Raw genomic sequence first — 15226 nt, 5'->3', positions numbered from 1 at the left:
AGGTAATTATGAAGATTCACAAGACAAAATTGATCAAAATTGAATTTAGCAACAAGTCTAAATTTAGATATTTCAAGGTCCTACGATAGATAACGGTTTGTGTGTTCATTATTGTTGGTTTTACTATATATTCTTTACTATAAATAGAAGAAAACTTAAATTTCTCTTATTGATTATGTTACTGCTGCTTGGATCATTTTCTATAGAGTGAAATATCAGGATGTTGATGTTGGAGTTTGTTAAATACAAAAAAATCTGATTACACAGTGTTTCTGCAATGAAACACAAAATTACAACAACAAAACAACATTCAAACAAACATGTGACTGAAGCGTTTACAGGAGCAGTAAGAGGCTGTGGCCACACGAGGTGACATCACTGTTTCAACCTCCCATTGATCATTGATGTAAGAATATCTGCCTGATATTATTTACACATCTAGTAAAATAAAATCTCGGTTCATTATCATCCATCTCACTTATTCCCTATCTTTGTCAATTAATCACCAATCCAACACACACCCACAAACAGACACACACAGACACACACACCACCATAACAGACTAATACTCTGGACTGATTTCTAATTGGTGTGTATTGATGTTACGGTCGCTGGTGTTGCCACAAATACACGTCATTAATGTTTCCTCCCGCCTGATGCTGTGTGACAAAGTCAAACACACACACACACACACACACAAATACACACACACACACACAGCATCTCAACACAGAATAAGTTGCCATGGGAACTGCTGACATAAATGAATGAGATATGATGTGTGTGTGTGTGTGTGTGTGTGTGTGTGTGTGTGTGTGTGTGTGTGTTAGCAGGTCTGGAGGTAAATCAATGAACGGACATTCTCTCTGTTCCAGCCCCTCTCTCTTTACCTCTTTTCTCCTCCCTCCATCAGCCCCTCCATCCACTGCCCGACACCTCGCTCCACTTCTCTCTCACATTTCACACCTCGTCGTTTCCCCAAAGACGAAAACACAAAGTGAAGGGAGAGCGCGAGAGTTTTATTGAGACACTCAGAGAAAGAAACGGACACACAATGAACCAAGATCACAAGAAACACACACGCAAATAGGTTCAAGAACAGAGAGGGTAATAATTCGTCCTTATTACACAAAGAAAACATTTAAAAATAATAAAATGTAAATAAAAAAACTAAGATTCTGTAACATATCCTACAGTGGTTTCAGTTTATTTTCAATGCACACACATGTTATTTTGCAGGCGTTAAATAAATCTCAAAGATTGGTATTAATTGCCAGAGATCTCGTTAATCAATTAATTGTTTAATCGAAAATCCAAAACGACAGCGTTGCTATTCTGTCAATAGCACATAAATAATAATAACTATTCTACGTTTGAATTAATGAAGAGCTGGAGCAAACGGTTTGAGTGACACTTCAGCAGCGGCCAAAATAAACCCGGACAAAAGGTTTTTCATTAAATCACGACAATGAGAAAAAAACTGAATCAATCAAATGTGGAAAAACACGGTGACAATCACTGAAATACACAAAACAACCTGGAAATTTGATTTAGAAAATAAAAAAAAAGTGTTTAAAACGATAGAGCCTATTGTAATTTTCTGACTAACTTGTTGAATCTGGTAAAAATCCCTCCAGGACTCCAGAGAAACATCAAGTGACTCAAGGACGTGTGCGTCTGCAGTTTCAGTTCAGTGCCACAGACGTGAAGACAAACGAGCGGAGTTCATCTCGTTAGTCGAGTTCCCAAGATTCTGAGAGTTCAGCAGCTTCAGGCTGAACTGAGGCCGACAAACAAAGTCCAGCGGAAACCAAGGACTTATCAAAAGAGCCACCCCCCCCCCCCACACACACACACACACAAAGTACATATCACATTAAGCCTCATATTACGTGTCAGAAATGAACAAACTGCTTTTCTCGTACACTGTCATGAATCAGGCTTTCACAATTATTTAAATCTAAATATAAGGTTTAAAAGATATTTCCTATTTTTTAGATTTAGTCTTTGGTTTGACGGATGCTGGGAATCCATTGACTAGGCCGCTTATAAATACGTCTACAGATGTTGACCTGATATATTTTTGCTTCTCACAACTACTGTAACATCTGGAATATATGTTCCTGTAAAAATATATATAGCCATTGAACCTTCACCCTGATGTATAACTTCTTTATTCCCATAGGAGAGGCTCAGCCTTTATCTACTCACACTTACAGTGCATGTCCTGAACATCTGTTGTTATAGAAATCAACAGCTTGCAAAAAAAATATCTTTGCCAAACATAATTGATAAACTATGACTGACAAATGTCATAGCTGCAACATGTGCAGTGAAAGTTCCTGTAAAATGGCTTCAGTTCCTAACATGTCTATGAGTTCAGAGAATAACTCACATCATGCAAACTAAAGGCTACGTTCAGCCTTTTCAACACAGGCCTCCTGCTCACATCCAGGTTCAGGGGTCAGGCTGAGGTCAGAGGTCAGAGGTCACCACACCCGGCAGGACTGTGCTCCTCGGTTCATGACGGACGCCTCCGGGCAGCTGAACACGTTCCGAAACTCCTCGTAGTTGCTCATGGCTCCGACAACTCTGCAGGGCGACAACACCGCTGGAGATGAGGTTGTAAGGGAATGCATGTTCATGTATTGTGTGTGTGTGTGTGTGTGTGTGTGTGTGTGTGTGTGTGTATGGAGTGTGTGCACACCTGTATTTGGGCGGACTGTGGGCTCCGCTCTGGATCTGATCCCTTGCTGCTTCCGGTCTGTACGAGTTACATCTCACCTGCACGATACAAACGGCCCCTTCATTAGCAGATGGTGCAGCAGCCGGATGATAAACACGGGGAAGTAAATAAAAACTGCAACAACCAGACTGTGTGTAAAAATGGACGCACAAGTTCCTGGAAACTGTGCTACCTCGAATGACCAGCAGAGGGAGACTTCTCTGGTTGCTGGATTTTTAACACCAGCAAAAACTTCTTCAATAAAGCACGATGTTCAATTTGAAAAATAAATTGCTCCAACGTAGGAGCAGCTTATTAATTTGTGCGTTGTCCAATGGGAGCAGGTCTCAGGTGCCGGTGGGCGTGAAGTGTCTCAGTTAGGCTCCACCCCCGCTCCGCTAAATATGGCTACTTCTGGTTTCTGTCACCGGACAAAATGCCAAACTCGAATCTTCAGAACGGCAGCTCTCAAACTAACGGGCGACAACACGATGGGTTGACGCTTGACCACAGCACCACAACTTTATTAACAGTTCAAGACCCATAGTTTAGAAAATGTCAGAAACACAAAGTGTGGATTTGTATGAAACTTAAAACCATAATTTACCTTCAACAAAACAAGAGTAAAACCTCAACTTAAACCACAGTGTTCAGAAGTGACAGCAGGACCTGAAGCCTGGCACTGAAGCATGTGTGTGTGTGTGTGTGTGTGTGTGTGTGTGTGTGTGTGTGTGTCCTTACGTGTGCGTAGCTGAGGAAGAACAGCTGGTTGTTGTTCAGCCCGACTCCAGGCAGCAGAGGCTCCTCCACACCACCTCTGCTCTCCTCCACCCACCTCCTGTACGCCTACACACACAGGGAGGAAGAGTTTTCTACCTTCCCTTCACCAAGGACGTTCGGTCCCGTGAAATACAAGTGAAATTCAAAGAGGACTTGTATTCACGCTGGTTTACCGTCGCACCTCAATGCAATACAGAGATCATCAATTTTCCATATAACAGGTCAGAATATCGGCAAAATCAAGGCAAACCGTTTTTCTTTGGCGAGACAGATTATCATAAACCTGGCCGTACCCTGAACGCTTCTCTTATTCCTCCATTGTCGGCTATATTTTCTGCCAAAGTCCTCTTCCCCCGAACCTGCGGAGCAAAAACATCCACAAAGCCGTAAAACACTTATACAACAATATGATAAAAGAAGTTGATTGATTATGAGTTTAATAAATAATGCATGTTCCTGCCGGAGCAGCTGTAAATCCTGTGGTTTCTCACATTCAGGCCGGCCTCCTCCCAGAGGTAGCCGTTATACTGGTCTATCATGCACTGGGTCTTCTCAGTGAAGGCTGTTATGGACGAGTTGCTCCACCACTGGTCCAGGTTCCCATTCCTGTCATATTTACGACCTGTTCAGGGAAGCGTCACACACACACACATAAAAATCACACACTCGAGTGAAGACATGACAAATATCTAGAACCACTTTCTTTTAATCAATCTGACGATTAATTTACTACGTATTGATTCAAGGTGCCCGGACGCTGGATCAGTTTAACCTCAGCTCCTGATCCCTTTATAATCTTTATCACAAAGTGGTATTGACGTAATTCTGAACGCTGTCTGAACAAACAAAGTGTTGTTACCGTTATTGTCGAAGCCGTGAGTCAACTCGTGTCCCACGATCACCCCGATGGCCCCGTAACTTAAAGACCTGGAGAGAGACACCGAGAGGAACAGTCACAGCAATGAAGTATTAATATTTTAACAATCTGAATACCCCTGATGTGATTTATCTTTCAAACTAAACTGCAATATTAGTCTATCATCTATAAATTTGAAATATTTACTCTACACTGATATATAATAATAATCTGAAATTAAATCTTATTTCTAATAAAACACAGTGATTTCATGACCTGTGGAGAATGAGGTGTAAAGCAAAGCCTTGTGTGATTTTTCTATTAGCGAGGTTCGTGCTGGAGAAAAGCCCGTTATTAATTCAGAGCTCCTCGCCGCTCCGGAGGAAAGCGTGAGGCGGCATTTCTTTGGTCCGTTAACAGAGCGCGTCACATTTCTTTAATCTCACCTCGGATACTCTCTCCCCCAGAAGAAAGGTTTCTGCAGCTCTCCAGCAGGAAATCCTGAAAACGAGAGGATCAACAGGGTTTGTGTCTGAAGCTCCGTCCGGATTCAGTCAGCGCAGGAAGGTCAGGCAATTTAAACAAGTAGATTCCAAATTACTTTGCACATTTAAAGAGATAATGATCCCACAAATTCACCCTGGACCTATGTACAGTAAAGATTTATTCTGTCTGGTCATAATTTGATAAATAATTGAATTCAAATGATGTCAGATGTTGTCGTATCTTACGGATTTGATTGGTGGATGAACTGTAGAAGGCGTTCACAGTCGTTGGGTTTGTAAACCACCTGAAACACAAAACACATTCAGATGCAAGTCAACAAGGAGGAAAAGAGAATCACACAACATGTCGGCCACAAAACCAAGTTTCTGACTGAATCTGGAGAAACTTCAGATGGTGAAAACTAAATGTGACCTTTCTATCACTCACTTTATTATGTACATCAGGATTTATTTGATTTATTCGTCTTATTTTGACTTTATTGACACGGTTTGTTTTTTGTCCAGTTATTGTCATTTCCAACTGAAACAGGTGAGTAAACAGATGTGGATGAAAACTCACTCTGTACGTGGGACGCTCTTTCGAAGCCAGGTGACATCGGACTGGGCGATGAACTTCAGCGTCTGCATCACGTTGCCATAATAATCCATCTCATTGAACTTTAGCTAAAACACACAAATACAACTGTCACTCAAAGTCGAGCTTAGTCGTGCAAATGTGTTAAATCTGACGTTTTGATTTGGCAGTTTTCCACCTTGATGTCATTGTTCCTCTAAACTGTCCAGAAGTTTGAAAATGGAACTTGGTGCTCAGTTAAAGTAACTCGTCATAATCAGCTGCATCTTGGATGGATTGAATCACTTGATAGTTTGAATAAAGTAAACTTATTTTGAAGTTTTACAGTGATTTCCCATCATTCTCATCATTTCTGACCCTCCCCTGTGACGTAAAGGACCAAACCAACCTCCTTGAGGTCTTCGCTCAGGTAGGTGTCGTTCAGGATGAACTCGGGGTAGCCGACCTTTGCCAGGACGGCGTGAGCCTGGAGAGACGGCAACAGGAGAGTGAACATTAAGAAAAGCTTCAACGGATAAATCTGATTATGATTATGTACAAGTCAGATATTTATTTAGTGTAACTGACGGAGAGAATAAGATTAAACTCATCACAGGCCACGACGATGGAGGAGAGATTTATCAGATTTATGTGGAATTAAAGTTTTGAGCCAATCCAGACAAAAAACACTCTGAGGGAGAAGTTTTAGTTTGTCCTTGTTGAACTTTGAGTCTGGTAATATGAAACAAATAATGTTGTTGCACCACAGTTGGTGGATGATTAGATAATTTAGCCTCAAACCAATGGGGCACAGTGCAGTTCCTTTCTCTATGGGTACATGTATGTATACAGATATTTCACTTGGTGGAAAAACCAACACAGAGCTGCCCCCTAGTGGTATCACAGAGTTAAAGCTTTACTGGAGGATACAATTTAGAGTTGACACACAAAACAACTGTGACTTGAAGAAAAGTGTGTTTTGGTTAATCCTGTGTGCTGCAAAGCATTGTGGGAATAAACCCATGAGTGACATCAGAGCTGACGGCTTGTCCTGCCTTTTCTACGGCTCTCGTCTTCGTCGACTGATCCATCCACTCGTTCTCTTTCTGCAGGATGTCGATGAACGCCCAGCGAATGCCCCCGATCAGCTCCTCCATCTGAAACAAACACAGATTCAGGAAGGACACAGAAAGGAGATCAGAGGACGTCCAGGAAACACACGTTCTCAGACAGTGAGGACATTTGGGTCGGACTTCACTTTGGGGCAGAACTTCCGGCTCTTTAGGTCGATTACATAGTTGTGATTGTCGGGGGTAAGAGGCTGGGGAATGCATTATGTCAGAAAAGGTCCCCACAAGGATATAAATGTGTGTTTTCCACCGCACAGTAAGAGCATTAACTAAAACATGAAGTGCTCGGTGTCACTGTGACATAAACAAACACACACAGCCGCACTGACGCAGATGCCACAACATCAAATAACCTCATCGCCAGAAGACACACATCTGTTAACACACACACGAGTTAGACTCTTGACCCGAGATGTGAGACGTGAGGTCGCGTCGGGTAACGCACACGCACCATGTGTTTCTTGTCCTCCTGGAAGTGTGTGTCGACAAAAAGGCGTCCGATGGCGTAAACAAGCGAGTTCTCCACGTAGTTCACGCACTTGTCCCAGCGCGGGGTGAGAGAGGTGGTTCCTGTGGTTATCTTCAAAATGGAAAAAAGGTGGGAAACGTCAATATGTGGAATTTATGGTTCACTATTAAATTCATCAGGAGCTTCCTCCCTGGTCTTGAAAACAGAAAACAAAGTTTGATAAGAAATCAAGCAACTATCACATGTGAGAGTTTTTACATTTTGAGGGTTTCTTCATGTAAAAAAGTATATTTAGTTTATTTATTGAATGTTCAACCTCTTTTAAACACTTTGAAATGTGCAACCATGAATACAACCTTTACTTATTTATGAATGATGCACAATGCAGTGAACAAAAGAAAGAATTCTTCCAAATATTAAAGCAAAAGCTCTTTGGCTCACATCTTGTTCTATTTTAAAAGATAGAGGTCATGTTTCTTCCCTTGCAGAAAAATTTGATTTTCAGCTACAAAGCTTTGTTTACAAGGCAAAACAGATACTGAATTATTTATCAATATATTTATTTGTTGGCCTAAATGTTAGAACACTGAAATATGTCAAGTCTAAATAATCTGCGCAGCTTCAGTTACTTTAAAGGGAAGAGAATAGTTTGTTTGAGCCTGGTTCAGATTTATAGTTTGTTAAATTAACTCTGAGATCAGGATTAATTAAAACATAAATCACATATTACGAGAGTTAAAATTAGAGAAGAAACATCCAGTATCTAAAGTCCTGGTCTTTGTGTTTATAGTAAAACTTCATAGTACCACGTTCCAGATATAAAGTACACAGTAGGAACTTCTCAAACAGCCGTAAACTATGGATCTGCAAACCGTCAACTCGTAAAATAAGAAAAACAACCTGATTTAAAGTTTCCAAAGGATTTTTCTGGCTCTCAACCAATGAAGGAGCATCTCAGAGAGCAATGACCAAACCAGGACAGATTCTGGAACAGGCCTTGTGTTCGTACCCGAGCGTAGTCGAGGTATCTGTAGAGGAAACGACGACTCAGAGTCGTGATCCTGGAGAAAACCGTCCTCCACTGCACGTAGTTCGCTACGGTCCTGAAGAGAGAGAGCACAATTCATTAATACATGTAATCTCATTATACGCCATAAATCACTTATAACGAGAGACAGGAGCCCCGAGGCCTCAGTGTGTGTGTGTGTCCCTCTGTCTGCGTATTCACATGTGTGTGTGTGTGTTCATGTGTGTGTACCTGGGGTCTGTGGCGTTAATGAGCTTGAAAAGTTCCTTGAAATACTGAGGAGCTCGGACGATGACGGGCTCGGAGGAGGAGATGGAGCGAGTCGGGTCGCTCCTAGACTCCACCACCGCTTTTACAAAACCCAGCCAGTCGAACTACAGACGAGGAGACGCAGACATTAATCATATCAATCACTTCATAAACAGATTGATGATCCTGTTGAAGCCCAGTTTCTGTCTGACTCTAAAGTACCTGTGGCACGGAGCGCTGCAGGCGAGACAACGAGTATCTGTTGTACATGTTCTCACTGGTGCGGTTCTCGTAGGGAATCAGGATCTGTCAACACAAAGAGCAGGTTTACACACACACACACACTCACACACACACAAAAACACACACACGACCCGATCAGCAGCAAGCTTCATGGGGGATAATACTGAGTTTTAATGAGCTCCAGAGACACAGAGTTGCCGTCAAATCGTTTCCATTCACTCAATGAAGATGATATTTGACTTAATGTGACTTGACGTCTTTACATGAGCCAGTTTGGTCTCGAAGGCGAGCGCCTTCTCCATCTGGGTCCTCGCCAACGACTCTGGAGCGCCCAGCATGACGGCCGTGTCCGTCATCAGGCTGAGCAAGGCAGCACGGTACTGGAGAGAGAGAGGGGGGGGGGGGGGGGGGGGGGGGGGGTGGAGAAAGAGAGAGAGAGAGATAGAGGGGGAGAGGGAGAGAGAGACAAATTGGTTCATTGCTGTGAGCTACTGTGACGACCACGACATCAGCTGACGTCAAAGGCTTAAATCTACTCTTAGATAATACTTCACTCCTTTATCAGTTTGTGTCATTCATTTGGTCAAATTCATGTTTTTCTCATAAATAACGTTTTTAAGAGCAGCAGAAAATATTTATCGATCAATCCAGGTTCAAACACTAAAGAGAAATGAACTGATGAATCTGTGTGATATTTTGATAGAGCACCATAAGGTTTATAAGCTGTGACTAATTGATTTTATTAAGGCAACTTTATGGATATGTGCACTTAATAGGAAAAGGTTTGACATAATTATAAACATTTACAGCCACAGACTTGAGGGATTGTAGAAACCTTTATAAACGATCCATTAATGGAAATCAGCTTTAAAAACTCAAGACCCTTAATAACATCATTAATATATTCATAAATGCAAATCTGAAGACTTATTACAAAGTGTGAAAACTGATGAAAACAAACTTCCTAATAAAGATTGGCAGCTGCTGACTCAGTAGTAGAAACCCTAAGAGAGTCAAAGTTATTCAAACAACATAACAAAGACATTCATAACTTTTATAAATTAGTCAGAAAGTGTTTAAGCCATGAATCTAAAAACATATTTAAATCAACTGCACAAAACAAATGAATCGAAAATAAACTATAAATTACCAAAGCGTCAACAGTGCGATTATTCAATCTCATTAAATAAATTTGGTTTCTTCTTTAATTTTTACTTTGCAATGTTAATTATGTATAATTTTCTTGACATATTTTCAGACAGTAAAAACAACTTATCGCACTAAGACTGATTTAAAGATGGTTAAAAATATGTTTGCTATGTGGAGTATGAACCCTGAGTCCTTGTATCTGCTGTAAGACTGCAAGTGAAACTTTTTGTAAACTCTGGTATTTACAGTATGTGGGTACTGTATGTCCTGGACAGCAGAAATAACTACAGATAGAGACACTGAAGTAGTAACAAGATAAAGTTTTCTTTTTACCTAAGAAATAACTATCTACTCCCTTTTCTCAAATTAAGTTCTGCCTTTGACCGTCTGACGTCAAAACTCATATTTCAAACGGCTGAAATTATCATCCACAATAATTCATCCCTGCAGCCGGAGGAGAATAGCTGCTGGAGGAAGATGGACTTTTTTTAGACGGATGAAGCAGAAACTCACGGCCTGGGCAGAGGACGTGTTGGTGGTGTAGTCTTCCCTCGAGGGCAGAGACAAGGACGCCTGGTCCAGCTGCAGGAAGACGGATTCACAATGTTCTATATCATTTATTTGTCTAAAATCAAGTGTATGGTCAATCTGTAAAATCTATCTGTCACATCTACCCTTGATAAACATGCTAACCGTGTGGATGTCTGACCTTGATGATGTACTTGGAGGAGTTCTTGTCGTCAGGCGAGACGTACAGGCGGAGCAGGACGCTCTTGCTGTGCTGGTTCCTCATCTGAGCCAGAGTCTTCAGGAGGCTCCACCGAGCTGCCGACCACTCGTACTCGCCGCCGAGCCCGTCCCCGACCACGGGCCAACGGAACTCCGGCTGTCTGAGCGTTTTCAGCATCGGTTTGGTGTCCATCTTCTCCAGCATGGCTTCGTGAAGAAGACACAAAGAAGGTCAGATTAGTGGCTGGAGGAGATATCAGAACAAAACCCAGTGGACGTGTGTCGGACTCACTCTCGTTCAAACAGGAGCGGTAGAGGATCTTAGCTTTGGTCACTGCCTCCAGTTCATCGGGGTTGGATGGAGCTTCCAGTAACTCTGACAGAAGAAACAGTGCGGGTCATTATAACAGTTCTTCTCCACGGACATCATAAGGACAAGATGGCCTCCCTCTCTTCTCCCAGTCACCTTTGAGCTGGAGGTCGACGTGCTGCCGCAGCCAGGGGTAGATGCCGTACGAGGAGGAATCTTCAGGGATGGGATTGTCCTTCAGCCAACCTCCACAGGAGAAGCTGTAGAAGTCCTCACAGGGGTCCACTGCCCGATCAATTTTAGATAGAATGGAGCCGGCTGCAGGAGGAAGAGGAGACACACGTGAACGTTAGACACTTCGGTCACGACTGAAACATCTGGTGCTTTACAAACCCCTGGTGGCAGCTCAGGGAACTCCTCACCTGCCTCGATGCATTCTGGCGTCAGACAGAACTCCTCCCCGCTGGACTTTTGGGAAACTGAGGGAGCGGAAAAGAGTCGAATGATGAAGGGTGACAACCTAACGTCTGCTGTGACTCACAGAGCTGTGTTATTCTGGTTGCATGCATGTCTATATACAGTGCGCCCCCCCCCCCCCCCCCCCTGAAACCACATAAATGTACAATTCTGCCGGTGACACAACCAGCTTTCCAAGAACAACTCAACAGTGGAAACTTTATGTGGAAGTGGACCAACCACATGTGACCCCAGGAGAGAGGAAACAGCTTATTAGGCAAAAAAAAAAGCAAATTCAAACATTTGAGAAGCTGAAACCACGTGATATTTTATATATATGATTTAATAATGACACAAAGCCTTAGAGAGACCACATCCTCCAAAGGACGCAGCCCCTGAACCGACACTCAGGTCTTTTGTTATTGCTTTAATTGAGAAACAGAATCTACTTCCTGTAGTTTATCCTTCTGACATTGTAATCACAGGTTTGTCCATTCACTCCTCTTCCTCGAAATTGGGCTCACAGATTTAGAAAAACCCAAATGCACACTCACACAGCTTCGACCCTGCACGACCCACTTGGCCTGGAGCAACCTCAACACACAAACACACACAGCTCTAAACACACCCACACACCCACACACCCACACACACACATTTGGTTGTCTTAGGCTCCAGTGTCACTGCCGTTTGTCACCGAGATACAAAAACATGTCAGGGACACGAACACGCATGTAAACAAATCTAACAGAAGCTTTAAACTCATTAGAAAACAAATATTAATTAAAATAAATCAAAGCAGCCACTTGGCATTCCTGTGTCCGGTCAATCGCACGGCTGGCTTGGAGTGTTTCCATCCGAGTGGGTGTGTGGTGCTACATACATAGACACATGACATAATTACACTTCAATGCCGCCACAAGAATGTTGGCTTCCCTCAATAACAAAAAAAATAAAAAATCCAAGGACCCCTCCCAACCTCGACCATCCTCACAACCACGCACGACTCAAACTACCAACACAGGAAGTTCATCTATATGTTAAACCTGAAGATCGAGAGCCAAGAGACACTTTGTTTGATAAACAACACGTGACAATTATAGATCAGTTTGTTTAAACGTGACAGAGTATTTTAAACTTTGGACCATGTGGAGTTTTACCCTTTGTTAAAGGAAAGTTAACAGGGTTTATATATGAATCACAGAGTTACACTGGTGTCCAGTCTTTTGTGAGATCCTGCTCAAATCTAAGTGACCCTGCTTTTCCTTTTGTGATCAAGTTCATCGAGCTGAAACAATGAGAAACTAGATCGTCCCTATGGCTCCTTTAAATTCAATCAAGCTGCATTTAATTTCACAAACTTATATCTGTCCCATAAACATCCCTATTATTTTACCATCAAGATTCCATGAATTACTCGCAGGGAAACCGGAGAAATCTCACAGTGTTAAAGTTAGTGAGAAAGAATTCCTGCATCCGCCCCCTGATCTGGATCTGCACCAAAATTGAATGGGTTCTTTCCTAATACACAAAAACCACATCCTTCCACCGACTTTCGTGGAAATCCATTAACTCATCAGTCCAGTAATAAACATCTTTGCTGCATGAAAACTCATCACTGTTTTCACTCTTCACAAATTGGTAAATACAGAGAATTTTAAGGCTTTTACGTGAACGCGTGTCCTGATATTTAAGATTTTTGCTTTTGGGATCCAGTCCATTGAGCATTGAGAGAGAATATGGGCAGTTGTCACAAGTCCCTGTGTTCTAACATTAATATGCAGCTAAATTAAACAACCAGGACAAACTGGTTCTTTTAAATCAACATAATATGATTACAGATGTAAATTTGTATAATTTCTTGTTTCCCTTTTAGTTTATATAAAGTTTATTCAAACTATATTCATGTATTTTGAGAGTTACTAGTGTAAATTAACATGCACTGGCCTTTATAAATAAATAAATAAACACACACACACCCTAACCCACCACTTCTCTGCCCACAAACTTCCTGCTAATTAATTTCACATTATGCAGGAGACAATTCCCACAAAGTGTCAACACACACATTCCTCCCTCTCTTCCCAGCGTCCACTCTGACTCCCACAGAGCGTTAAGAGGACTCCGAGGTTGTGCATGTGTGTGTGTGGGGGCGTCTATATATGAAACCTTATATGGACCAAAAATAGTTTGACACTAGTTACCCGCGGAGCCCTCCACAGAGACCTTTGCTCCCAGCCAGTGCACTGGTGTGTGTAATTTACAGTGGTAGTACTATAATCTGAGCGTGCACTGTGAAATACGCTTTCTGTGGAACTCCTCGCAAATTATAATGCAGCATGAGGACAAGTGTGTGTTTATGTACAGTATGTGTGTGGCTGTGTGTGTGTGTGTGTGTTTATGGACTTACCCAGTATGAGTGCGAGCAGCAGAGCGGCACAGAGACACACACACATGGCCAGGGCGATCTTGAAGAGACGAGTGTTGCCCCTCTCGGGTTTTACTCCACCGCCACCTAAACGCTCCAGCTCCATGACTTACTTATATCACACACACACACACACATGCACAAACACACTAACACACTAAAAAAAAATCTCTTGACAGCTGGAAAAACACAACAAAAAGCAAAAGAAGTGGAGAAAACTGAAAAAATAAATGAATTAAAAGGACAAAATTAAATCCAGAAGGTTTTTAGTACATATTCCTGATTTTTTTTAATTAATCTATATTCTACTTTGGACTTTCTCTATCTGTGTCAGCTGCTATCTGAGTAACTGCAGGACTCTAACTTCACCCCAGCTCTTCAAACTGTTCCTCCCTCCCTCACTACTCCTCCTCTCCCCCATTACTCCTCCTCTCCTCTCCTCCCTCCCTCCCTCCCCTCCAGGACACAAGGGACCAGGCGTCCCAGTGGAGAACAGAAATCATTTATCAAATTCATTGGCTAAAACCAGAACATTGTGTGTGTCTGCGTGTGTGGCATTAGGGGCTGCAGACCCTGTAAGAAGTGTAAAGGTACATATGAAGTGTGTGTGTGTGTGTGTGTGTGTGTGTGTGTGTGTGTGTTTAATCTCATGTTCAAAACAGCAGGGTACCCTGCTCGAAACATTTATCAGATCAGACAGTCAGTAGACCAGAATAGAATTAGATTCACACACACACACACACACTCTCTCTCTCTCCCTCACACACACACCCTCTCCCTCCCTCACGCACACACACCCTGTCTCTCTCTCACACACACACACACACACACACCCTTCTCTCTCAGACACACACACACACATACCCTCTCTCTCTCTCTCTCTCTCTCACGCACACACACACAGGAGACACTGATTACAATCGATTAGTCCGATGATGACGCTGCCTGTAAAAACACATCAGTGTTTCGGTTCATCACTAATTTCTAAGAGGAGGTGCGGCTGATAATAAGGCCGCAGCTCCTGATTGGTCCACCTCCTCCTTTGTGGAGAGAGAGTGTGCTCTTTAGGGTTGTGGGTCGGTGGCGGTGACACAGTCTCTATATAGACTCGTCTTCCTGTGCTGCTGCAAACACCCATTCATCAAACCGAACCCTGTGACCACGATGCTATTGTTCAGCATTTTCTGACTCCAGATCTGTTTTAATTCTCATTGTTTGAACTCTTTTGAAAACTTTTCCCTCTACTTCTCATTGTGTCTCCGCTTCTCATTCAGACTCTTAATTCTTCGCCGGGGCAACAGAATGATTTATTTATTCTTTGATAACACATTATTTATTGATGCAGTTAAATGTATTTGGACCCAATGTTTCATTATTTGACGTATGGTCATAGTCCTGTGAAATTTAATTTAAAACTTAAAAAAAAGGAGTAACTTCATTATTAAACTCCACTTACAGGATTCCAGGTCAGATCTGTGACTGGATTCCATATTATATACGCAGGTTGTAAATCAGTGAGTCAACTCCAGGGCATGTGGCTCAGTATGAACCAGACCTGTCCTCCTCCTCCTCCTCCTCCTCCTCCTCTTCATCATCATCATCATCCTCCCATGTC

General features: G+C 42.3%; 1 protein-coding gene across 1 annotated transcript; it reads right to left on the bottom strand.

Moving 5' to 3' along the window:
- Positions 1-999: 999 nt before the first annotated feature.
- Positions 1000-14008, bottom strand: phex (phosphate regulating endopeptidase homolog, X-linked). Its single transcript, XM_053412890.1, has 22 exons — positions 13594-14008; positions 11150-11206; positions 10884-11045; positions 10710-10793; positions 10398-10624; positions 10202-10270; positions 8803-8919; positions 8519-8602; positions 8279-8421; positions 8030-8123; positions 7003-7131; positions 6477-6578; positions 5831-5908; positions 5428-5531; positions 5094-5152; positions 4809-4863; positions 4366-4433; positions 3998-4128; positions 3800-3865; positions 3468-3572; positions 2709-2785; positions 1000-2593 (listed from the first exon to the last, which is right to left on the bottom strand). The coding sequence occupies exons 1-22, from the start codon at positions 13715-13717 to the stop codon at positions 2491-2493; spliced, it is 2238 nt and encodes a 745-aa protein (XP_053268865.1). The 5' UTR covers positions 13718-14008; the 3' UTR covers positions 1000-2490.
- Positions 14009-15226: the final 1218 nt, after the last annotated feature.

This window comes from Pleuronectes platessa, chromosome 20, assembly GCF_947347685.1.
Source record: "Pleuronectes platessa chromosome 20, fPlePla1.1, whole genome shotgun sequence".
Taxonomy (NCBI): Eukaryota; Metazoa; Chordata; class Actinopteri; order Pleuronectiformes; family Pleuronectidae; genus Pleuronectes; species Pleuronectes platessa.
Note: the sequence above shows the minus strand (reverse complement) of the source record. Positions and strands in the feature narration are given on the sequence as shown.

What these genes read in the sequence shown, in the direction of transcription:
- phex (XM_053412890.1), bottom strand. Translation starts at nt 13,717, where the DNA reads ATGGAGCTGGAGCGTTTAGGTGGCGGTGGAGTAAAACCCGAGAGGGGC. An exon ending in CCGCTCCTGTTTGAACGAGA is followed by an intron (nt 10,625 to 10,709) that starts GTGAGTCCGACA and finishes TTCTTCACGAAG; the next exon opens with CCATGCTGGAGAAGATGGAC. An exon ending in AGACGAGAGCCGTAGAAAAG is followed by an intron (nt 5,909 to 6,476) that starts GCAGGACAAGCC and finishes CCGTCTCTCCAG; the next exon opens with GCTCACGCCGTCCTGGCAAA.